The sequence below is a fragment of the Schistosoma mansoni genome, assembly GCF_000237925.1.
Source record: "Schistosoma mansoni, WGS project CABG00000000 data, supercontig 0049, strain Puerto Rico, whole genome shotgun sequence".
In the NCBI taxonomy this organism is placed as follows: Eukaryota; Metazoa; Platyhelminthes; class Trematoda; order Strigeidida; family Schistosomatidae; genus Schistosoma; species Schistosoma mansoni.
The window spans coordinates 1,554,619-1,582,501 of NW_017386028.1; the positions used below are offsets into that span (position 1 = coordinate 1,554,619).

Below are 27,883 nucleotides of genomic sequence, written 5' to 3' on the forward strand. Positions count from 1 at the left end.
TCCGATCTAATCGGGTTCAAGCTTTCTCAAGGAATTTCAAGGATAACTCCTTGAAAAAGCTTGGACCAGATTGCCAGATGAAACGTTGGATTTACTTCAAATTCACTCACTGAGATTTTACAAATATATAGTATTCCTATTTAATGTTTGTCCAGATGAGTTTAAAAAAAAACAAAAAATAATCATCATCGTTTGTATTGTCTTGTATTTAGAACTCATGTTTTTTTCGATGTAACAAATGAAGGGACTATTATTGGTATATTTATTTAACATGTTTTTAGATTCGGAAAAATAGATTTTTATTGGTTAAGTGGTTGGACTTTGTCTGTGAGAAACTTTGCTTAACCTAAGTTATGTACTAGTTGACATTTATCAACAAAGGATACCGTAAATCTTAAGATAACAAAGGATTATTGTTAAATCTGGATCTGTGTCACTGGTCTTCGTAGTTTGAGACGTTACTCTTGGGCTATTCAGAGACCAAATAATCTCCTATGGGACTAGTATATTTACATTAGTTAATTAATAATCGTCCTGTACTGGAGAAGTATTTCATGATGATTTTTATAAGGAATTTATAACTTTAGGTATTATTCGTTACGAATCAACAACAATAGCAGCACTTTTGGAAACCAGAGAGTACTAGGCTGCTGTATCGTGATAGAATGGGATTCTTGAATGAAGAGCATCCAAGACCTTGCCAGTGATTGAACCTAGGACCCACAGGTTTTGATCCATAAGCTACTGAGTCGGTACCTGATGGCCCCAATTTGCAACTTTTATCAGCATGTATGCTATATTTGTTGTCCCTCTGGGTATCATATGATCGCTTGTTTTCATTAGTATGATTCATCTCCTACCATGAATTTTTATGGATAAATAAAATTTACTAATCCTCAAAGCATTTTCTTCGGTGGTTCACCAAAAAAGTGATATTAAAGAATCATATATTTTCATGAAAAGCAGTAACTTTTTCTGATCATCTAATGCTATAAATTTAAAAACCTCAAATGGAGAGTATTTATTATTACAAATGAATTGGTTGATTGCATACGTTAACGATGAACTGCGTTATTTCCATATCTTACATTGCATAAACTTATCCCCAGGTATTAAATAATTGTATTTTTTGGGCTAGTAGTGTCAATTCGGTACAACCCATCAAGCTTCACTGTGGCTACCAGTCCATATGACTCAAAACTGTGATTTAGTTACCGACATCAAGCCTTTAAAAATCAAGACTAGTGTTTTTCACAAACACTTTTTGGCACATAGTTTTTCTCTACTGTTTTTTATTGATCGTCTTCAACCATCAATACCTAGCATCAATCTATAGTCTTCTCAATTAACAGAGTGATGTATGTCAAAATTATGCTTATTATTTCATGCATACTTTTTTTAGTGTTAGAAACAGTTTAAGCAAACTATTTTTCAGGGTAATATTCATCACAAGCTGAATTCAAATGAGAAACCATTGAAGACCACGAAGTCTTATTTTTTCTTTCAGTTTTGTTTATCATTTGAAATTGATTTATTAGTTTAGTTATTGATATGATAAAACTTTAACCTACGTTTTTATGCAGAAAACATTTATTTTCAGCAAGCCAATATAGCATACATACATATTTCTGTTTAAAACTAAAAAAAACAATTTCTCATATAAAATTTTCACATTTATAAACTTCATTAAGTTATACTTACTTACTTACGCCTGTTACTCCCAATGGAGCATAGACCGCCGACCAGCATTCTCGAACTCACTCACTCTATCCTGCGCCTTCCTTTCTAGTTCTATCCAATTTTTGTTCATTCTTCTCATGTCTATCTTCATTTCTCGGCGTAATGTGTTCTTTGGTCTTCCTCTTCTCCTTTGGCCTTCAGGGTTCCATGTGAGGGCTTGTCTTGTGACGCAGTTGGGTGATTTCCTCAATGTGTGTCCTATCCACTTCCAGGGCTTCTTCCTGATTTCTTCCTCCACTGAAATCTGGTTTGTTCTCTCCCACAGTAGGTTGTTGCTGATAGTTTCTGGCCAACGGATCCGAAGTATCTTGCGTAGACAGCTGTTAATAAACACCTGTATCTTGTGAATGAAGGCTTTCGTAATTCTCCAGGTTTCCGCCCCATACAGTAGAACTGTCTTGACATTCGTATTAAAAAAAATTCTGATCTCGGTGTTGGTTGACAGTTGTTTTGAGTTTCAGATGTTCTTCAATTGCGAATATGCTGCTCTTGTTTTGCCGATCCGCGTCTTCACATCTGCTTATTAAATTATATAATACATTTAATCTATAAGAATTCACAAAATGAACTTTATATCGTCCATGCCTAGATTCACTAAATACATCTTAAATAGAAATATATGACAATTAAGAATTAACTGACGATTAGTTAAACAATACAATTGTAATTGATATGTACTTCTTCTAGTAGTAACTCTGCCTGTAGCTCCTCCGGGGGCTACTGCCGGTCCCAAGCCTGGATAAAGGAGGAGGATTGGGCATGGAGTTAGCGACCCAATCCCGTAGAAAACCAACTCGCTAAAAAACGCAAACCAGAAAAAAATTATTCAAGTAAATCTTCTAGTAGTAAAATACTTCTATAAACAGTCATAAATATTTGGTAAATATTACAGATATCCAAAATCTTCCACATTTTCTGACTATTAAAATAAAATCACGGAATTCAGGATAAGTAGTATTCTTCAAACAATTATATCTTTCAAATGAACTGAGCATATGGTAACAAATATATTTTTTGTTATATCCCAATGAGTAGAAAATTTATATTTCTGACGTTTCGCGATTTAATGTGAGCTACTTCTTTAGAGTAAGTAAATGGCTGAATTAGATTAAGACGTGTCTAAGTAGTGCAAAGGAAGCAATGATTGTTTCCTATGTACTAGGTTTGATCCTCTGTGAGGTTGCAGGTGTGCACCGTTAAGGAGTCTCGTACTAAAGCGAAACAACTGTCCAGTCCTTCCTAGTTCCAGTTTCTTAATATCAGTCCGCGAAGTAACCTATTAAAAAATTATTGATCAAATCTTTTGTCTTAATATTTTAATTGGGATTAGTTAATTAATAAACAAGCTATCCACAAACTGTCGGTTAGAATCTGATGGATCTCCTGCTTTTAAACAGCTTCAATCATCATTATTATTTCCGTATATCAACTAAATTATATATTGTTTGTAGCGTTTAATTGAACATGTAGATTAATTTTATAGTGCCAAACAAATCTTCATTTCGTCAGCAAGGTGTACCTGTAATCTTGAGAGAACCGGTGCTCCCTGACGGATTCGATCCCGTGTTACCCAGCTTCACAGTCAGAGACGTTACCACTGAGCTATTCGGGCCGCGACCGATCTCCTGTAGGACTGAGATGTAATCACAATTGATTGATCACTAGATGGTTATCAATGTTACGGCCTGAACAGCTCTTATCTCAACATAGTGCACACAGTGTCGAGCCACCTAGACTAGTGGCCACACTGCAACTTGATCGATAGCATTCGATCAGCACTAACACGGAATTGACACGTATGACATTGATCACCACCCAGTGATCAATCAATTGTGAAATCTTCATTTCGATGCATTTAAATAAAGCAAGAACAATGATTTTGACAGAATAATATAAATTCATTTACTTCGTGGATTCTTTTCAGCTACCTTCACCTAAAAGTAATAGCATTATTAATCTAGAAACAAAATGATGTACTTCTAGGATTTTCTAGAATATTCACATGAATAATGTGAATATTTGTCAGAATTCTTTGAGATGTATTATTGTTTCATTTATTCTCACTGAGAACTTTTAGAAAAAATCGAACTAAAGTATGCAAATCACTTCATTTTTTAATAATTATTATTATGAGAAGGGGTTTTGTGGAGATTTTAGTAATTTTTATAGAGTTGAGATCATGAGTCAATTGAAGCTAGATCACCATGGAAAACCTGGAAGCACTGGATGGCCGTTTCGTCCCATTACGGGATTCCTCGGCAGTGCGCATCCACGATCCCGTCTCACGAGATTCGAACCCAGGACCTATTAGTCTCGTGCGCGAGCGCTTAACCACTAGACGACCACTGAGCAGGTCGGAATCCAACGGTGTTAATTTCTAACTTCAACCAATCCACGAAATTGAGAAACCCTCCATCGACGTCATCAGTGAGTTGATATATACCAACAGACCTTCTTGTACTCCACTGGTTACTGCTTCTCACTAGAGCTCCAGGAAATACCTCATGGAGCCAGTCACTAGTGAGCACATGATCATTATCAGAATGGGTTTTGTGGAGATTTTGGTAATTTTTATAGAGTTGAGATCATGGGTGAATTGGATACCGGCTCGGTGGTCTATCGGTTAAGTGCTCTGGCGCGGGACTGTTAGGTCCCGGGTTCGAATCTCGCGAGTGCGGGATCGTGGATGAGCACTGCTGAGGAGTCCCGTAGTAGGACGAAACGGCCGTCCAGTGCTTTCAGGTTTTCCATGGTGGTCTAGCTTCAATTGACTCATGATCTCAACTCTATAAAAAATTTTATTTTTATTTTTAATTTGTAAATAGTTGACTAGAATCCATGAAATAAATGAGTCTATATTATTTATATTACATTGGTTGTTCTTACATTATTTGCATTCAAAACCGCAATTAACAAATATTTCAGTAAGTAAGTAAACATCCCTTCAAATTTCATGTGAACATATTGGAGTTAACCATAGACTGGTTTTTTACTAAAGTAAATTAGTTTCGTCTATTCAATTAGCATAATGAAACTGGATCACATATACCTTAGTGAGTAACCTGATTCAAAAGTTTATTGGTTTGAGACCTAGTATTCACTACATTCATATAAGGAGATGGTTGATTATACAAACACTTTTGGGTATTTTGAAAGTTAATGATAATCTTTTAAGATACATATTTGTTATGCGGAAAAGTCTAACATGGAGGGCTTTCTAACGAATAAAATATGAGATTATTTTAAACTTTAAGTGAAGCCAAATGCTATACGGTTCACTTTAAAGTGAATTCCAATTTGGACAAAGTAATCCTTGGTGATAGAGATGAGTCAAGTCTGATTTATTTTCCAGTAGTCTTATTACTTCCAAAGTATCTCTTGATTAAAGTAAAAGTTTCAAGAACATTCACGATATTTATGAGTTCACAAAAGTAATCCTGTAATGAATCATTTATAGTTTAGTATACACAGTCCAAATGGGTTCCTGGAAATAAATAACAAGCAATATCAGCCGCTCTATTTTCTTTGCTTGGTTTTGTGCATGACAATATACATCAATAATTACTATCAAGCTTTGGACACCCATAACTCCGCCTGTAGCTCTTCTAGAGTTACTGACGGTCCAAAGTCCACACAAAGGAGGAGGGTTGGGCATGGGGTCTGCAACCCCATACCGTAGAAAAAATCTTGCCAAAAAACTCTAATCAGATTAAACAAATTATACCATTTCAAATCTGTCCTGCGAGTTAAAGAATTATGCCGCCTGATGGTGGAAGCCGAGATTCTTCGTAAATCACGAGGTTGATGCTCCTTCTAACAACCAGAGCAACAAGTTTTATAGGCACATGGAACATCCGGACAATGTGGGAGACTGGGAAGATTAGTCAAATAGCAATGGAAATGAGGAGATACAAATTGGCAGTACACGGAATCAGTGAAACCCATTAGACTCAAGCTGGACAGAAAAGGATAGGACATACAATACGGAGATCACCAAACTGTACCACGAGGCAAGCCCTAACATGGAATCGAGAAGGGGAATGGAAAAGAGGAAGGCTGAAGAACATATTACGTCGGGAAATAGAAGCAGACATGAAAAGGATGAATAACAACTGGAAAGGACTGCCCAAGACAGGGCTGGGTGGAGAGTGCTAGTGGGAGGCCAATGCTCCTCCAGGAGGTGTAACAGGCTTAAGTAAGTTTGGGCACTCGTAGGGAAAACACACTTTGCTTAAAAGATAAAATATGGTTAGGAGACGTTTCCTCAAGCCAAAACAGGTGTTTCTTACATCTCATAAGTCAGAATTTCACAACCAAATGTGTGTTGCATTTGTTTATGACTATAATATTGCATAAAACTAAAAATGAGGACCTAAATATTAAGTGAAATAGTTCCAGAGCTATTTTAAATGACCAAATAAACCAACTCATTTGATTACCCCAATAGGCACAATGCTTTGAAGAGTCAAACTATGATACAAAGTGAAATATGCGTTCCCTCATAAACTTCCATCTAAGCCACCAAAAAGAAAACAATTCAGATACAACAAATACTTCTTCTTAACAGTAGAATACTCCAAAATGAATTAAGCACAGATGTATGAAATATAGGATCATGCTAGTTAACAATTATTATTTCTATCACTATTCTTAATTTTATTCAGAAAACAATTTGAAATTTTGAAGTTAAATACATAACACTGACCTAAAGGTTAAACTTTTCATTGAACCTACGTTTTCTAGTTCTTTCGACCAATTTATTGAGGTTTACTTTAGTTAATTAAAACTAAATAAATTCAAAACTCAAGATTATCACTTTCCTCCTATTTAAGTTCTATTATTTCATATTTACTAACCTGATAAACAATGAAAAAAATAAGGTCAATCTATTGTTGATGATAGATGATCAAGTATGGAATTTATATGATGAATGATATATAAGAGTATTAGATATGTACACATATGTAGACAAATAATTATTATTTATTATTATTAATGGATGTAGATGTTAAAATAGAAAATGGTCAAAATGGACAGTAACTTGACCTTCAATATGAATGAACAAATTTAGATGACTGAATACAATAAACATTGATATTTCTTTTACATTGTTTCATATAAATAAAACAAAAATTTCATAAACATGATTGTCAGTCTAAAAATGAATATAAATTATGAAACTAATTAACAAACTTTAATTTAAAATTACATCAATAGTTAGTTAAGATGATTAGTCAGAACTACGTGGTGGTTAGACTAATTGGTTTTCTATTAGGTTAGACACTAACACTTTTGGATGCCAGCTAAGTGGTCTAGAGGTTAAGCGCTCGCGCACGAGACTGATAGGTCTTGGGTTCGAATCTCGCGAAACAGGATCGTGGATGCGCACTGTTGAGGAATCCCACAATAGGACGGAACGGCCGTCCAGTGCTTCCAGGTTTTCCATGGTGGTCTAACTTCAATTGACTCATGATGTCAACTATATAAAATATTTACTGAGCTTCACTTTTCCTTAAACTTATTACATCAAGTTAATAAACTATGATTTAAGACATACCAAAACGCTGTCTGATAAAAACCTATAACAAACATAATATCATAGTACAGGACGACAGGAACTAATGATCGTGAGTGGAAATATGAATAGTTCTAATTTATATGCAAAGTAAAAGTTTATCTGGATACATTAAGACAGACAGCATCTTGTATTAACTTCAAAAGCAGATCTGATCTCTGAGAACAAGATGTTTTTTTTCACTTTTTGTTTACTTTCCACGTAATGTTAATAAGACCATGCAAAGTACTATGGGTGGGTTGATTATTAAGGGAACCATTCTGTTATTTGACTCAATTATATCCACGACTAGGTTTCCCTTGTTTGTGGTCACATCATAATTTTTCTACGCTTGGAAAACAAATTTATGTAACTCAATGTTCAATGGAAGGAAAAAATAGCACTAAATACGGACCAACTACATTAAATTCAAAATACTCAGAATTTTGTAACTTCGATTTATAATGATCAGTTGTCGGATTTCAAATCTACTTAAACTTAATGCCATTCATCACTGAATAGTCAATAACTATTTTGAGTACAATATATAAATATTGTAAGACTAAAATGCTACAACCAACAAGTAAGCATTTGCTCTTTCACAAAAATCTCCTACTAGCTTGAATACATGTAAGTCTTCGGGTAAAATTAAAGAGCTCTTGTTCTACTTCGTAGAAAAATAGGAGGACAAATACTAGGATGCTTTCAAGTTTTTGAGACTTATCTCAGACCAGTTAGTAATCTCAATAAAATTCAATAATCTCTCCAACCCCACACTGATAATTATCATGTGCTTACCAGTTACTAATTTTAACAGGAAATTTACGGAGTTATAGTGAGAACTTTTGACCAGTAAAGTTTAAACGTAGCTACACAATATCATGGATTGATTGAAGTTAGACTTTAACAATATTGGATCCCACCCAACTCAATGGTCTAGAGGTTAATCATTCACATGCCAGACCAAAGGTAATGGGTTTGACTCCCAGAATGGGATTGTGGATGGACACAATTGAGGAGTCCTATATTTATACGGAAAGACCGTCCACAGCTTTAAGGTTTTCAAGGGTTGTTAACTTAGGTCAGTTGGTGATCCCAATAAAATGGCTGTCTATAAAATCTCTCATACTATACTGCGTAACTATGTAGTTTAAGGATACAACCACTAGGCTTAAAAGCTACTCAATCTGTTTCCATTCGTCCAAAGTTCTCATGATGACCTAAAATCAACTGAAGAAATGTTCAGAATCGTAGAGTAATAGGCAAGTGTTTTATTTTATATTGAACCTTAGCGGAAGTTTGAATTCCCAACTCAAGCGATTGAGCCCAGTAACTTCATGTCAGCATAGTACCACTTGGTCAGAATACAAAGGTTCACAATACGAACTCTGGCCACATTACAAAAAAGTAGTTTTAATTGTTCCAAAGTGATCTGTGTGTATCAAAACACCTATCTAGTTAGTTGGTAACGTTGCTTATAACTTTTTTGCATGAAGTGATCGAAAAAAACTGAGATGAAAAAGCTTATTTTATTTCGTACACAAGTAAATCTATACATAAAACAACTATATATGAGGAAAAGTAATATCTGCTTCGAGTTCCAGGCGATCCAATTGTTCAACTAAGCCATTTATATCATTACAAGCATCAACAAATAAATCTGTAAGTTCCGTAGAACAAAGACCTCTCCAAGAAAAACGAATATGTTCAGGATTCAGTTGTTCAAGATGAGAAGGTGCATCGTATGAAATAAGTGAATCCGGAAGGTCGAATGTTTTTTTCAAACCAAGTAATTGTTTACGACTAAAATAAACATGAAGATAACAAGGATGAAACATTACGTAATGAATATAAGCAACGATTATATCTTGCAAAAAATAAAAATGACATTGTAAGGATATGGAAGAAGAAAAACCACATGTAATCACACTAACAATGACCACAGGATTATAGATCCTATGTTTTTTTGTCATCTCCATTTCCTCATTTCTGTTTACGCAGTATAGAACTAAAATCGAATAGCAATTGGTTTCGCTTCTGCTCGATTGATATACCTTATAAAATCTTAAACTGTCACCTGGTAGTTCAATTATCATAAAACCAGAAACAAAGTTTTCATTAAAATACGAAATAACACAAAAATGAAAGAAACCTATTGATTCATTAGAAAGAATGAAGACATTTCAGCAAAGAAAATTTTCTTTTCGACGACATCAGTTTCTTAATCTGTACAATAGATTAATGTTATAGAATTACTAAATACAGTCAAACTTTAAAAAGACAGGTTGAGCGAAAAAAACACATAGTCAAACTTATTTAAGTAACGAATCCAAAAATCTATGAGAATGAAGTAGTGTTGTATGATTTATTCAAGTAATCAAAAATTATCAACATAAATACGATTGTACAGCTTCAAAGAAATAATTTCGCTGAAAAGAAGATTTTCTTCGCTGAAACATATATCTTCACTCTTTTTTAATAAATATTGTATTTTTATATTGTTGAAATCATGAGTCAATTGAAGCTAGACCACCATGGGAAACCTAGAAGCACTGGACGGCCGTTTCGTCCTACTGTGGGACTCCTCAGCAGTACGCATTCACGATCCCGTCTCGCGAGATTCGAAACCAAGACCTATCAGTCTAGCTTCAATTGAATCATGATTTCAACTACATAAAATTACTAAAATTTCCACAAAACCCCCTTCTAATAATGATCATATGCTCACTAGTAACTGTCTTCTTGAGGTATTTTCTGGAGTTCTAGTGAGAAGCAGTAACCAGTGGGGTTCAACCAGGTCTGTTGTGAGATATCACCTCACTGAAGACAACGGTGGACAGTGGCTCAATTTCGTGGACTGGTTTAAGTTAGAAATTAACACCGTTGGATGCCGTCTCAGTGGTTTATCGGTTAAGTGCTCGCGCGCAAGACTGATAGGTCCTGCGTTCGAATCTCGTGAGGTGGGATCGTGGATACGCACTGCTGAGGAATCCCACAATAGGACGGAACGGCCGTCCAGTGCTTCCAGGTTTTCCATGGTGATCTAGCTTCAATTGACTCATGATTTCAACCATATAGAATTACTAAAATCTCCACAAAACCCCCTTCTAATAAATACTGTATCATTTATCGACTCGTTAACTAACCAATCATATTTATAAAAAAACAGATACATAGTCTTTATTATGGTTAAATAATAGAAATAAAGATTACAATAAAACAAAGTGATTTCGTGGCATATTTATATACATTTTCAATAATAATCATGTGAACTAATTAAGAAAAGAATTTAACTCTTTTTTCTCTTGGCATGGTATGTTTAATTGTTAGTTGTTAGTAATACTAATAAGGTAGCACGGATGACTTTTAAAAAAACCAATATAGAAAAGATTGAAGGTCAAAAACATAATAATTACTATGTAATTATCATAATGTGATTATCTTAAAATAGTTAAATGATAACCGAACTGATATTGGTCTTCTCTTTGTAAAAAAAAAATATAAATGAATATAATCGGTTTTGCAATAATGACTAGAATAGAAATGAAAAGGATTCAATGGAGAAAATGTTCTTCTTGACGAAATCCTTGAGGAAACTTGGATCAGATTGCCGAGCGAAACGTTGGATTTACTTCAAAGTTATTCACTGAGATTTTACAACTACATTCTTCCTCTTTGATATAATAATCTGTTTTAATAATGTGATAAACATTTCTTTACAATTTTCTATACTTAGTACAAGACTAGTATGGAGCTGAAACGTGGAGAACTACTACATTCATCGTCAAGAAGGTAAAAGTATTTATGAACAGTTGTCTACGCAAAATACTCAACATCCATTGACCGGATACTATCAGCAACAGAGTTTTGTGGGAGAGGACAAACCAGCTTCCAGATGAAGAGGAAATTAAGAAAAGACGTTGGAAATGGATAGGATATACATTAAGGAAATCACCAAACTGCATCACAAGGCAATCCCTAACTTGGAATCCGGAAGGGAAGCGGAAGAGAGGAAGGCCAAAGAACACATAACGCCGGGAAATAGAAGCAGATATGAAAAGGATGAATGTTAACCGCAAAGAACTGGAAAGGAAGGTCCAGGACAGAGTTGGATGGAGAATGCTGGTGAGCGGCCTATGCTCCTCGACGAGGGGTGACAGGCGTAAGTAAGTACAAGACTAAAACGAGGTAAATCAAACAGAAATCTCGGGAATGAATATTTTCCAAAGTGACAAACAAATAATCATTTTGTAATATAGAAAGGTGGTAAGACAGTTACGTAACTAGAAAAAGTGGGTTGCGATAGCCAGTAGGTTGGATGTGAATATAAACATATTCTATTTTAACAGAGTATTAAACTTAACCATTTTCAAACACATACTAAGACAGCAAGTGTCACCTTGAGAGATAACACAGTTTTGAGAGCAACTGTTAGACGTGAGTGAGGTTAGGTACCATACACTGTGGATTACAGCTTTTGTCGAACGACTAGTGATTAGGACCTAGGCAATCATGTTCTAAAAAATAGAATAGATTTTAAATCCGTCATTTAGTAATAGAATGTCGTGACTACTACCCTATAGTACAACTAGACAAAAACAGGTGCAGTCACTTCAAAGTAGGGTGTATACTTAAAGAAAACGCCCAAGATACAATAATTCCTTTTAATTCTCATAATATTATAACAAATCTACAAAAAAAATTATAATGAAATTAGAGCACAATATGTAGTTTTATTTATTGACCAGTTGAAATAAGTCTGTTTGCTAGACGTACATTTATACACTAGAAAATAAAGAGGACAAATAATGAAAAGATAGATGAGCTATTTCATAAAATCACCTGAGTATGCTTAGATTACAACAGATGGTAAATAAACGACAACAATAACAATACTAATAAAAATAAACCGACAAAAATAGAAAATACTATTTTGTCACCTAACTAGAAGGACAGTGTACATAAATTTTTGCGTAACAGGATTTAATTACCAATAAGATAAAGAACTTTCAAATCGACCATTATCTAGTGAAATGTTAATTTAAAGACAAGAACATAGAAAGGATATGAAAAGGAGGAATTTGTAAAAAAAAATGGGAAAAATCGCTCTAGTTTCAAGCAAAGATGGATGGTAGGTAGCAGCATAACCCAAAACGAGCGTTCCGTCTTATTTGGGACTTGTCAGCCACTACCCGTCTCTGCTTCTAACTTAATGGTAATAACCAGGCAATCCGCACAGGATGTACATATGCCATATGTCCTAAACATTAATGTAAAGATTCAAACAACCAATATACACGTGAATCAGCACAGTTGTTCACAAAACGTTTTACACCCAATAAACGAACCGAAATCTGTACCTATCAGTAACATCGAAGAATGTAAACAAAATCAGATGATCACACAAGTATGACTATTTACATGGCCACACGCTTTTCCGTTACGAGAACAAAGAGGGATTGCAGTTTGTTTAAAACAAATAGATTTGACTATTTGTTTACGAACCACAACTGTTGTGCAAAGATCAATAATACAATCAGTCGTTCAAATAATAGTGTGTAGATTGTAGTTTAAACCCTTGGAATGTAACCACTAAGAAACGAATGAAAATCAGTAGTTTAGGAATATTATAAGAATACTTTCTTAGTGGTTGTCATATCGAGTATTATATACAAGTGCTTCGGCTGAGTGGGAAAAAGTAAAGAATTTATTGTTTTATTGAGTTATAATTTATTGATTTATCACAAGTACATGAATGATGTCCTACAGAATGTGTAATTTAGTAAGTTTACAAATTTACAAATTTCAGAAATATAACTAAATAAAATGACATACATTTGCTGTATATATTTATCCAGTTTCTCTGATTCAATCTTAATGGAATCTTGGGATGATACCAACCTAGATTTTAACGAACGTAGAATATCAAGGATGATTTCTGAATGATTTCCGGTTGTTTTAAGCTTTTCAGAAAGCTCGGATGGCAACGGAGAAGCTAGAAATAGAAGTGGAGAGATATATTTTATAAACGAGGAAAATTTACAAGACTTCAGGAAAAAACATACGAAGAACCTTTATTTTACTATAGAGTAGTAACAAAAGAATGATCTTATATGCGGATGATCAGATCACACACTAAACATCTTAGTTCTGAATTAGATCTATTTTTTCTGGTTGGGACAACTGCAATTAATTATTTAAGAATGATGTAACCAGGAATCCATTGTGACCGTGCTAATGTACTCGTTTTCAATCTTCATCAAGTTATATAAAGTGTAATATGTTAAACTTTTGATTTCCCATTCTCAAATGTTTTTGATGACTGTCATCCTGTCAGATTTTAACTATCGTTGAGATTCATTTCACTCGTTACGTTTCTGTCACTGATTCCTAACGGCTGCACACATTGGACACGCAAACATATATTCAAGATAGGTCTTATATCTTTTGTAGGTTATCAATCCCATATTTCTAAGACACTTTTCAATTTAAAAAAAACAAGCAAATAAAAAGAATCTTACATGCAAAGTTTACTAATGCTAGTGTAATTGAAAACATTTTACTTAATTCTGATTCTGTATATTTGACTGATAAGAGCCCGAATTAGGTGTACTTCGAAGAGCAGTTATAAAGAGTAGATAGATATCCAAGTAACATCAACCAGTAAACTGATTGAGAAAGTAGGAAGAATATATTTGCTTGAAAAAGCTTGGACCAGATTGCCAGGTGAAACGTTGGATTTACTTCAAATTTATTCGCTGAGATTTTACAAATATATTCTCTCTATTTAATATCCTTACATCAACTCGGCACCCAAATACTGTGAAACTATTCGTTCTAATTTAGACAAAAGTTCTTATATACATACTTACCACAGTAACTCATATTCAAGCGTGTTTCAGAATTTATTTGTAAATTTTTTTATTGTGATTTTGAAATATTTAGATGGAAATCAACACAACCATGTATCAAGATGCTTATGTGTTACTATATGAAAAAAAACGTAGACTTTGGAGATTTAAAACATATACAAGATAGTGGACATCCCTATCTATAAGATTCACCGAAATATACGTTTTTGCACTAAAATTTGACGAGCTAATATGTATGAATAGGCCGACTAATTGATTTTTAAGTTAAACTAACACTAAGAGGTGTAAGAGATCCTGAAGATAGCAGACTTGAATTATCTACCAGTTTGTTTTAATATCATTTATCTCGGCATATTGTGAATAAATATATTTACTTGCTACTAGCATTGTTCCCAGTATCGTAAAAAAACTAAAGGTATTAGTGCAATTTACAATAGGAAAGGGTAGGGTCCCCCAATTGCAAGAGGGTTTTACTTATTTGTGTTTCAGAAATTCCAGTGCAATAGTGACAAAAAATATGACACAAAAATTAAGTAATAATACCATGAAGAAGAGGGAAGGATCGTGTAATCTATAAATAAATGGTGAACAATTATACTTACTAAGTGATACAGTTCAGTTTATGATACTGTCAAGAAGGACTTCTTTCAGCTAAGAGAGACCATCTCGCTTTAAGAAGTATGTGGTAAGAAATTTCAAAAGGATCTTTACCAACTTTTATCATGATCCATGGCATGACCTTCAGGACCCCAGCCAAGGAGTCATGGAAACAAACAGATGTCATTACACCACAGCCATACTTTGTACCGAAGTAGCATGTTAAAAGAATGACAACTTCTCCTCTTTTTCTACTCAATCTTAATGAGGAATGTGTCTCCGGAATGATAATCACAACCAACCTATGTCAATTATTAAGGTAATACTTAACTTATGAGTTAAGATTCAATGTGTAAAGACAATTAGTGAACCGAAATTTAAGGAACAAACCTAATTAAACATTGAATAACTGCTAGCTAATCGGCATGTTTCTATAAATGACGCATGTTCAAATGCGTGCTTACAATCATAAAATAATTTTGACAGGCTAATTGAGAATTACACCACAAGATAGTTATCTATCAATATAATTAAATTGATAATATTTGTAGTTAGCTCTTTTTATAATCACCCTTAAGATTAAAAATTCTACAACAATCAATAATTCTAAACTTATTAACTAATAACCATGTGATAAACATATGAAAACAACGTAAAATTGTCCTGAGATGAAATGGAATTCTAATGCCTATCATGTGAAGAATAACTATTGGTTGGATTACTTGATTTGACGTATATTAGTATTATCCCATCTCTTAATAAAAATGAATTAGAACAAGTAATTTAATAATTTATTATAGGTAAATTTACTTTGAAGGTTAACTACAACTATTTGTACACAAACGACAGTTCAACAAATTAAGATAAATTTGGAGTTGGAAACATGGAAGTATAAATATTTAAGGAAAGAGATGAAATCAGTGACCGTTAGCAAATCACAAATTCTATAACAAGATTATAATCTACTACTCTGATGACATGATTAATGTAAGGGAGCCCCCAAATGCCCTGGTACAGCCGAGAGTGAGGAGAGTACGCTCTTCTCTCCAAATGCTCTCACATGACCACGCGTATATAGCCTCTGACAGGGAAGTCCTACTCACTGCCTTCTCGTGGCATTACTGTTGTTTACGAAATTGAGAGGAAGAAAAGCGAATGTCCGGAGCTTTAACCGGGTTGGGAGACACGGAAAGTTCACCTAGGGAAGTTGGAAAACCCTGATTCCAAACCAATGGTGCACATGGGCTCCAGTATTCTGAGGGACCAAATAGCGTATGAACCAATTGTTGGTCACCAGCTACCATGGGACTGCATCTCCTTACGATGCTCCACTGCCTTGTGGATCAGATCTTTAGGTCTAAGGCTCTGGGTGTAGCCCCCTAAGGAAACCGCATGCTTCAGTTCGGGCACATGGGTAGTATCACAGCCCTTACACAAATCAAATAAGATTTGTGTGGCGCATATATATCTGGTTCCCCTTTGTACCAATATTTATGTGTTTAAATAAATAAATAAGACTGACCTCCACAAAGAATCTAGAGTTTCCATTGATTAATTTCACTGGCTTAAATATATATTTAATGATGGGTTAGAGGTAAGTAAATACACATTACAGAAAAATTACATTTGAATCGTAGAGAACATGAACAGAAAAATTACAACAAACTGTTTGGTGGTTTTCTGTTGGAAAGTGACAAACTTGACAGTAGTTACTTCAAGAAACATAATTTTTACGTGGCTTGTTTTGGTCATATGCTTAATTAACATTGTTAAAGTAAGTATGTGGTGGAGAGAATCCGAGATTTGTAGCGGAAATGATATGATAAATGTAATGCAATTTTTAAATCCCACAGTGATGAGTTATGGAAACTACAATTTTCCATTTCATATTGTAAGTAGCATCAAGAAAACTATCGTGGAAGCCACACTAACCAATAAAATCAATACACTTCATGTTAATCTCACTACATATTTTATATTTCATAATGTAATCAACTGATTAAAACAAGTAATGAAAAGTTAGCTTAAAACAATTCCTAAGACTTAGCCTAATAAATGTTGCCATTTATAAATATGCTACTGATAAAACATTCAGTAATGCACTTATTTTTAGATAAAATCACATCAAATCATGTAAAAAATAATGATTGTAGATAAAATCAATTTACTTAGAAGCAGGTGAATAACAGTGTCTTCGAAATGTTTTGAGACATCATTTCTAACTGATTCATCACATTCTATTGGACCATCTGATTGATATAAGCTTGATGATTTCTCAAGAAGCTAAACATTTAGTGAATAAAAATATGCTTTTATTAGACAGCATGAGATTGAGAATTTTTTCATGATAATACTACTTTGTCATAAAGAATAGAATAAATCAAATAGGAATTAAGTTGTGTCTATAAAACGGGAACAGTTTGGCATGATGGGTTTAACCTCAGCTCCCTTCGTTCTTTGGTAACTTTTAGCTTTACTGCACTATTTGATCCATGAGAAACGATAGTAGTTGTGTCATTTAAATCTCATGTCGTAATATGAATGAATTTTGTGTTGCAGACAATCGGAGTATGACTAAGTGGCTGAATAAGATTTATTTACTCAAATAGTTAACCATCTTAAGCTGTACTCCCTACAAGGTAGCTAGGTATGAACTACTAATAAGCTCTATCCTAAGACTGATCAGTTGTCCATTGCTTCCCAATTCTGAATTATCCTTCATACGGTACCTGTTTTAAATCAAAACTATTTTTAATTTATTAGTTAACCCCAAGTAATGTCTTTTGAAATCGATTCAACTGGAATTCTAGGTTTGTTTTATCTCCGTCTAGTATTTACTGACGATCAGACGTATTAAGTAGCTGGAAGCAATTAACAGGAGTCCCTGAATATAGGATTGTACTAATGGCTACCCATCAGCAACGCGCAACCGATATCTTGAGGAAATCGAAATGCCCAATAGGATTCAAACTTGCATCACCCAGTATCATAGCCAAAGACATTATTAGTTTCAGCACGCCACACTACATCAGCACAGCTACATGAATATAAAAAGATATCACTTGTTTACTAATTACAGACTCATGTACATGACTTTGCAGAACTCTTTACGTGAAAGGGATAGTGATTATTTTACTTGCCGGTTCAAACCTAAATAGGTGAAGTGGGACTCAGATAGACGACCAAGTGACTGAAAATCTACAGACTTAACCAATAAGACAGTATTGTATAGCACATATTTACTAATCAGTAGGAACTAACCGGTGGTACAGAAAAGTCACTATAACGTGAGACGATATAAATAATACCTTGAGACTTCGAATGCAACAGTTGAATAGTATTTCAGAAAATACGGGATGTGATATTCAACTAATGCACCAATAAGTTCTACGAATTTTATAGCATCAATTTAGAAAGTTTGACAGTACACAAACCACAGGAAATATAGCTTTTAGTACAATACACAAACTAACATTTAGTTTTTTTGTGGCCCGTTGATCTGACTCCGATTCGAATGGATGAATGAATTTGCCATGAATATAAATCTTCCATTTTAACTCCGCATATTACACCTACGCTAATCTTACTTGTGCGACGACGGTAATAAAAGACCGAATATGGGTTAAGTTGGATGAATTTATTTCGGACAGACATTAAAAAGGAGAAGTGGGGAAGCAAAGCAATACAAATGTGCCAACTCCATTTGATAAAGCGTAACTCAATATTTATAGCCAGACAACGATAAGCTTAAGATAAGCGATACACACACATACTCATGTAAAAACAGTCAAGGTTATAAGCGAATAATCGACAAGATCAAAGTATGACTCGAGAAGAACAAATAAACCGGTTTGTCAGGAATCTATAATAACTTACGTGCGCTTGATATAGTACTGAACACTACAAATTATTAATTCCTAAATACTTTACGAATCACGTAATAACGTCATTGATTCGTAACTAATTTGTACGCATTGTCGAACTAATGTAGATGAACAGCTACACACGATGCTAAAATTCACGTTTGTGAATCCGAGGACGTAAAAGGAAGATAAAGTAGCCGCTGTCGTGTATACAATCTGTACGAACATAATAGGCGACGTTCAGAAATGTATTGAAAGTGTTTTTTTAGTCTATTTTAAATTTTTATACGATCTTTAGACATTTAACCTGAATGCATAAATAACTATGTATAATATTCATATCTTACTTAAGAATGCAGAAATTTTTGACACAACAACCACATGAAAATTTATTGTCACTGAGTTACGAGTTAATTGAACTGAAGAAAATAGAATAAGAATGAAAGCTGAAACCAAATGATCGGAAGCCCAACGTTAAGGGTCAACGAGTTCCAACTGTATACTCACTAATATTAACAAATCAGTAAGTATCAAACACTCATAGCCAATCATAAGTAAAGCAGGACCTGATATATATGTGCATTAGTTCAATATATCACAAAATATTGGCACAATGATACGTCAGAGTTGTAGAACTAGTAACAATATCAGTGATATCAGGGAAGATTAGGCAAAGACAATATGATTCGAAAAGAAAAAATGGATTTGTAGAACAGAAACGTATAAGGTAACCCTAAGACTCATGATCTAAGCGAAGACAAAGAGTGCATGAATCTGTGCCATTGCGATTGATTTCGAGTCATATCACTCGTTATTTACAAACATTAGTTACAATAATTGCATGGAACCCAACCAAGTAATCTGAATCTACATACACAGCCCAGTATAACAGCTAAAGACTTCATGGACTGATGCCAAGTAATAGTTTGACCGCTTCTAGCTTTCTTCCAATCTACTCCTCCTACACGAAATAACATCGGCAGTCAAGGTTAATGATGGTTGGGCATATGTAATACATGTTTCAACCAGCTCAGTCGATAAAGATTCACAACCTCATCAATCAATTCTCCATCTTAACCTAGTAACCTAAGTTTAACATTGTTTATTCGATGGCCCACAGATATACAAGCAGTGCTCCGAAGACATTTATGATCATATACTAGTAACGTAAGAATCTTCTATAGTTTTAAAGATCACAATTTACAAAAGTACTAAAACAGTACACGAAAAATCCCTGAAAACATGAGTTATTGATAAGCAAGTCATTTCAAATACAACTGCATTTTACCCTGACACTATAATCCTTGAGAGTATGAAGGGATTGGGAAATAGAAAATCATTTCTTTCTAAGGCTTGTTTACAAGAATATGTTTCTAAATCAATTATACTTGTCAAACATCTTAACCATGAGTATTCTTGACGAAGAATTTCTTCAACCTATAAGGAGGAGAATGGATTATCATTATACAACAAATAGCAATAATATTTTATTACAGTGAAAACTGATGACGAAAATCGGTAAAGAATTTCCACTTATGAAATAAATTCACACTAGAAAGACAATCCCTTTTGAAATTTAAATTCAGACATTATTACTCAATGTAACCCACAAAGTATTTTTTCTACCCCGTTTTTGAGACATACTGTTTTACGTGACGACTAGTGATACTACCCGGTTACCAAAACTGAGTTGAAGTGGGGTTCAAACCTGCAACCTACCAGTTTAAAACAAAGTTCTCTAATCATGTAGTCACTATCTCCTTTCTTATTATTCAAATATGACCAATCTTTTAAATCATAGCAAAATAGTAATACTTGAAAATTAGGACGAAAAGCGTAGTCCAAATAATTGTGTTAGGTTATGAGTCATATATGATGTGAGAAAAAATAATACAACCAGGAAGACAAGATGAAAGTTTTGAAATATGGTCCAATTATTAAAAAATGAATAGCTAAATCAAAAAATTTCCGCCTTGCATATTAAGTCTTACTATTATCAATTACTTTACTAAATATTTTATAACTTTCTGCATGTGTTCCACTGTTTGCTAATGTCTTATTGTTCACTTTGTTACAGTTTTATCTGTATTGTTATCGTCTGAACTGGGTATATGTCATATAAGCACAAAATAGAGAACAATGGACAAATATCAAGAAATAACAGAATGAAGATACTAGTATACAGTAACTGCTTTCTGATAGGGAGTGAAGTACCACCACAGGGCATGAACTATACTTTATAACACAAAGATTTCAGTGTAATTCGGTCAGTCAGTCAATCAGTGTAATTACATAAACTTAAATTTCTAATAACTAAACAAGAAATATATATTGAACGTAACATTAATTTATGATAAGGATACAGTTAAAGGCATATATTTATTTGATTATTCAAGGCAACATTTAAAAATATGATGATAAAACTTAAAGGGATAACTAATAAGCAATTCCTATATCCGTAGCTGAATATACGTTAGAGAGATGTTTCTAATCACTGAACGAAATTTTTGTTTTAAAAAGAATGTTTTAGGAAGGACGGATCATACAACTTACCAAGCTAGTTGCATTTATTAGTTACAGTAATTTGATTTTACGGTATAAATTGTGTTTAGACTTAAAGTCGTTGACTAGTTGGTATCTAGCACTTTTCAGTCCAACTTCTTTGAATCTGACTGCTGATCAGTGTAAATGAAGCATCAAAACCGATAAACCTGGTTGTCATTGTTGACCTATTTTTTGTATATGGTACACCTTCCGTTTGTCACCCTTTTTCTGTTTCTTTACGTAGAATCATATCAGCCTTCTATTCAGTTAGTAACGGGATGCAAAATAATATCTTACAAAAATGGAGATTAACTTACATCATTCATATGTTTTAATTGATTCTGCTTTTCAACCAATTTATTTCTTGATTGAACTTGAGTAACCTCCAGCTGATTTAAAGTAGCTAATTCTGAGGCTAATTTGGTGCATTCTACTTCTAGCTCCCTTAAATATTCTTCGGTGATATCTGATGATATTTCTTCCCTTGTTCTAGTTTAAAAAGATTCCGAAAAAACCTATTATTACAAGTGAATATGAAGTATTGAACTTCAGGTGATTACTTCTATGTAACGGAATCGAATATAGGTCTGCATTAGTTAACTAATTGCAGTGTTACTATTGTGTAAACCAGTAAACAAGTACAGATTTATGTGCATTAGACTGTGAACCACGATTACTCTATGTAGCTGGAGATATTATTCCCATTATTTAAGTTGAGGCTATGTACTCCGACTTAGTAGTTGAAATTCCGGTGTCCATGTTACAATGGCTTCCAAGACATTTGTGGTGAAATATGGCTTCTACATTGACAACTGGTCCCAAACCGTGCTCAGACTCGGACTTTTAAACAAAAAAATCTTTCAGAATTATTGACATGATTTTTACACCTAAAAGTGAAGTGAGGTCACAAAATTGAACTCGAATTCATTACACTGACAATAAAAACATTGGTTGGTAATGACATATGTTCGATTTATCTCTGCTGCAACAGAACTAGTAACTCTGTATCCTAGAGATTTTGAAAATAATAAGTCAATACTTAAGTCAGCAGCGTTATAGATTTATGCGACATGAAATCTGTATATTGTTACTAAACAGTTGTGAGGTGGAAAACTCAGAGTTTAGTGATAAACACTCAAGGTATTATACTGGGATGTACTGATATTCGGACAATTATCGAAACAAATTTAATAACTAGAAATTAGACTTCATACATTTTTGTGGTCAGACGATATCAAAGAGCGAGATGTGCATAAAACAACAGAAATTTCAGACTATATATATATATCAGTAATTTTTTGAAATATGGTAAATTCTGTGAGAATGTAGTCAAGTAATAGTTCCGAAAGTTTTAGGTCACAAAGTATTACTTACGTAGATATCCCTTTCAGAAACGAAATTTGGGATAAAAGACCGGCTTCCTGCAACCCAAAGCTTGTTTCTAGCATGTAACGGAGTCGCGTACAGCTAAATAAATGTTCTATGAAGTATTTCTCGTCAAGAGGTTGATCCAAGAACCCTTCAACAGAACCCTTGGTGAAGTCATAATCACACAGTGAGCTGATATCTGAAGAATCAATCTTGAAAAAAGCAATTTATAGTTAAATACCGCTTCCACATGAACATTAAAAATAGGCTGATTATAACCCAGATTTGCAGCGTTGAAAAACATATCCTCAGAAAGTAGCAAATATTGTCCATAAATCGAAATACCCAAACTGTGACTAGAAATGCGAAACCTATTATGATCATTTTTATTCAGAGATTGATCATCAAATTTCTAATAACAAGGAATATGATGACATGAATCTGTACTAAATTCTATTCTCTTAATAGCTTTTGCGTACAAAAATCGAAAACTGACATACCAGATTTCATCTACTACTTGGTTTCAGGACATATAAACTATGAAGACAAAGGAAAATGCCTTCGACTTGGCTACGTAGTCGTTAATCAAACAACTACCGTATATAATTGAAGGAAATTAAGCCTAACAGTTATTGATGAGTACGTGACCCATGACGTTGATATTTCCTATCCACTTATAATATTCAATTGTTTATTTCTGTTAACGTTTTGCACACAAACACATTATTTTATTAGATGAGTGAATCGGTAGCCTGAAGAAGGAGATTGATTATGAATACAGTGATCTTGAGTGCTGTTGGAGGTATGGGGGCAGTTATCACTTCCCGGTTACTCACACCGTGGAAGGGTTCTTCTAGAGGTACCTGAAAAGGAAGTTAGATTAGAAGTGGTTTTAACGACCTGAGAGCGTGACCGCAGCGCCCAAGGGACAACTGCTTGAGGTCGGTCACACACGACCTTTTTGTGGGTAGTTTTCGTGTTAGCTTCGTACTTGTTAGGACCTTACTGCTGCAGACGAATATCCGTGGGATAAGGAGAGGTGTGTACTTTTAGGGCCGACCTTTTTTAACCCCACCCCTCCTTGTGGGAAGACAGCATCGCTGTTATGCTGGTTGTCTGAAGGAAACACCTTACTGCCGTCATACCTCTGTACAGTCAGTAGTACGACTTCGCCTTCGGACTTTGGGTTTGCTGCTTTTAGTTTTACCGCTCTTCAACCGACTTGTCCGGCATGGTAGGACCTTGAGGAACGATTGTTCCAGCCAGTATAGCTCGATTGGTTCATCACAATAGGCAAGCCCGACCACCACGTCAAGGCAGCAGCAACGGTCGGGAAACGGTAGCCTAGTGGTTAGGGTGTTTGACGTTCAGACAGTGAGTCCCAGGTTTGAACTCCACCCTACCTAGTTCGATTCGGCCAACCGTGTAGTATCATTAGTTCGCACACAGTGCGTCTCACCCAAGTACTGAGTGGACTTGATATTTTATTAGGTAAAAGACCTCATATTTTGTCCATGATTTTAGTTTATTCAAGGGTTTACATCAATAATTCGGCTAAATCTTATCATTGAAGTCCATTTGTTGATCTGCATTATATTCATTTATTTTGATTCCTCTAGTATTGTCCATCAAATCATAATTCAAAACCGTACAACAGGACTAGGAAACTCCAGACGTTTTTTTACCCAAAATAAAATATATGGGATCTAATTATGAAATCTTGAATGTCTACAAAACTATACCTGAAATGAATAAGTATTTTAAGTAATTTGTAAATGTACAGTTACTGAGGCCTAGACCAAATTTTGTTAGAAAGGTGTCAAAATATGGCTGTCGGAAGTTTAGTTATGCAGGACCAATTACACTATAAAAAACACAACAACAAAGTTATTTATACACCTAGTACACGGTTGGATAGGCCGCGAGAACGAGATGGAAGTTGTATAGTGATCTACTAAAATTACATGCTCTACAAGAAGTAGGAATATTTAAAAAATCAGAAGCATCAAGATATTTGCTTAAAATGACAACGATGAAGTAAACGACTAATGTGTTATATTATTTGGCCCTTTACCACAAGACCTGATATATAGATCCGCTTTACTTACTCTTTTGGAGAGCAATATAGTGTAACTAGTTCACAAAAATGCGTTTCGAAGTCGAGTATATATATATATATATATATATATATATATATATATATGATATATATATATATATATATATATATATATATATATATATATATATATATGAGCGCAGTATTTAATCGTTCCTTACGAATTCGTTGGGATGATTGGTAACCCTATTCATACTACCAACACTTTAACTTATAATATTATAAAAGGTTTAAGTCTGCAGCAGTTTCTTGATACTCAAATTTTCCGACTACTTAATCACGATTTAACATCCGCTAGGTTTTCGTTCCTAAAGTTTTCTAGAACAGAATATCCGAGGACGCCCTAAGGAGAATCATAAACATACAACTAGGAACTTATCAGGTGGCAACAGACTTTCCCGAAGAGTCGAAAAGTGAAGCAGTGCCTGAAGATGCAGTTAATGTACTCCTTGTGTACACAAAAAAAGAAGGTAGAGTCAAACGAGAAATACTCAGAGATTCCAACTTTGGGATAAAATTGGCTAATTTTAAGCAAAATTTGAGGAAAGTCCTGTTGGAAACCTTGGAGAAATGCGACTGAAATTTTATAATTCAAAGATTGGTGCGGAATAATATGAGTTCATCTTATTTCTTTAGGCTCTCATCAGCTGCTTAAAACCAATAGTATTTAGAATCAAAGTTATCACAGATATTGAGATACTCATAAATACGAAGGTGATTAGAGATGAATATGTGTATCATGATGTAGAGAAGATTCCAATAGGGTTAATAAAGTTATAAAAACCGTTTGTTTGCGATAAATAAAGTTTTAATGAAAAAATTCCAGAACATTTAACCAGTGATTGAAATCATGGATTTAACAAACATTCGATGATTATGTAATGAAGTAAGTAAAAAATTTGAATTGAAATCAATGAGTTACGAATTAAAGAAAAATAAGAATGATGTGATCAAACTTCAGGAAGAGTCGAAACAATGATGTAATAAAAGGGATGCATCCCAGGTGTGGGATATTTGCCAAAACAATCAACAAACCTACGCAACATTCCACATTCTTTGTGAGAATGGCGTGAATCATTGATAGAAAATTCTAGTGATTCCTACACTTTGGTTGTTGTCCTAGAATTTACCCACGTTTGGGATTCTTCTCCTACAATTAATTGTCCTAGGTCCAGGATTTTTACAGATAAATTCCACTGACTTTGGGGAAGTGACTTGATTTTCCTGCGAAATTTCAAAATGTCGATTGATTCTAGGATTTCTACCCAAAATACCTACAGAATATGCCATTAATCAACGCTCAGAAGTGGCCGATAATCTGAACAGAAATCCCGTTTTCCAATAACTTTCATCTTTTTCGGAGATTAATTTTACCCTAGTCACTTCAGTCAAAATTAGCCTAAACTCATAACGCACTTGTTTAGTATCACCTACCAAACTCTTTTTCACCAAACTGAAATCGCCCAGTTAAACGTCACAAAGTTTTTTCCAAACACTCCCCATATGTTATAATGTATTCTGCTTGCCAGGCGTACTTGCATGGTCCCAGACATGGAGCATATAGGCAGGAGTAAAATGTGTAAATACGAACGATAATACTTGTCTTGTGTACACAGTTATATTTCCAGTCAATAAGTTACAACTATGGTTAAAATGACCTAGTTTCAACTTTTTAGTAGGCCTCTAAATCATTGGGTGACACTACAGTACGTCATTTGCATCGAATTGATGTAGAATGGTTAGTAAACCTCATGTACCTTTCAGTACGCTATATAATACATCTATAAACTGAGTTGTTTCTAGTAATCGAAATCACCCCATTCATGCGTAGCATGTGCAATGATTTTATATAACACATACATGTACATTTTCTTGATAGCTTTAATTTGCGTTTTGATTTTCTTTTGTCCAGAATACCATGGGCTTATACGGACAAAATTAATGACCTAGCCTCCTTTATGAACTGTTAACTTTAAATATACGAAACGATTTCTTTATAGTGCAAAGTAATCATTCATTCCGATATTTCCATTGATAATACCTGTCTTTTGATTGTGGTCTTACATAATTAAGATGTCAGATATAGGAAGTGTTTAAAAATCCTAGAATCAATCGACATTTTGAAATTTCGCAGGAAAATCAAGTCACTTCCCCAAAGTCAGTGGAATTTATCTGTAAAAATCCTGGACCTAGGACAATTAATTGTAGGAGAAGAATCCCAAACGTGGGTAAATTCTAGGACAACAACCAAAGTGTAGGAATCACTAGAATTTTCTATCAATGATTCACGCCATTCTCACAAAGAATGTGGAATGTTGCGTAGGTTTGTTGATTGTTTTGGCAAATATCCCATACCTGGATTAACTGTAGAGTTTCAGTCACGTATCCTTAAGATTTCTAATTGGACTGTCCTTAAATTGTGCTTAAAATTAACCAATTTCATTTCATGATGAGGACCTGGATCTCAGCAAATATTAATTTAATTGCTGCACTTCCGTCTATGACAAACTGTCGACCACTCTCATTTTTATATGCTGAACCCAAAAAGCATCACTTATGTGTAAAATCGCTGTTTATGCTATCGAAATGGAGAAAAACTTACTGGTTGGTGCATTTGTGTGCACATCTTTAAGATGTTCCCTGATGCATGGTGATACTTAGACAATAGATCAAAAAGATCTTCCATTATTATTTCGGATACTAAAACCATATTTGACATTCTATCACCATTAGACAAATCCGTTGGGGAATGGTCAATATGTCGCTCAATATACTTCGTGAAACCTCTAAGAAGAAATGATAGCTATTTTAGTGTAACTGAGTTTTAAGATAAGGAAAATACCTCCTGAGTTGCATTTTGACAGCTACTGGTTAAACGAGCATTCCTGCGCTCAAGACGTTTCATCAAAACACTGTATTTCGTATGTTCGTCACTCATTCGAGATATGGTAACGAAACAAGTCGTTTGTTCGAAAACTAAGTAAAACTTTCAAGGCCAATTACCACTTCAAACATCATTCATCAGAAAAGCATGATGTAGACTGTTTAGAACAAGAGCTGAATTCTCGGATTCTGTTCCTGGGTATGAAAAAGGTTGAAATACTTGTGTTTCTACTTATGATATATAAACAGTTTATGACACTGAAAACTGGAGCATATACTATAAATTATTAGAATGATTTCATGCAGTCCAAATGGTTCTAGTTTAAAATGAAAAAGCTTCCAA

The 27,883-nt window shown here is 34.2% G+C and overlaps 1 protein-coding gene across 1 annotated transcript in view; it reads right to left on the bottom strand.

The window, feature by feature from the left end:
• Smp_149610 (hypothetical protein) overlaps window positions 1-27,562 on the bottom strand; it is a gene marked incomplete at both ends in the record, with an annotated part of 38,506 nt that extends 10,944 nt beyond the window's left edge. Inside the window, 7 exons of the mRNA XM_018790626.1 lie at window positions 8,917-9,097; window positions 13,130-13,289; window positions 16,932-17,046; window positions 19,923-20,063; window positions 21,488-21,659; window positions 22,545-22,750; window positions 27,500-27,562. Coding sequence (XP_018646139.1) covers window positions 8,917-9,097; window positions 13,130-13,289; window positions 16,932-17,046; window positions 19,923-20,063; window positions 21,488-21,659; window positions 22,545-22,750; window positions 27,500-27,562 — 1,038 coding nt within the window. The remainder of the gene's footprint in view (window positions 1-8,916; window positions 9,098-13,129; window positions 13,290-16,931; window positions 17,047-19,922; window positions 20,064-21,487; window positions 21,660-22,544; window positions 22,751-27,499) is intronic.
• Between the last annotated feature and the right edge of the window lie 321 nt (window positions 27,563-27,883).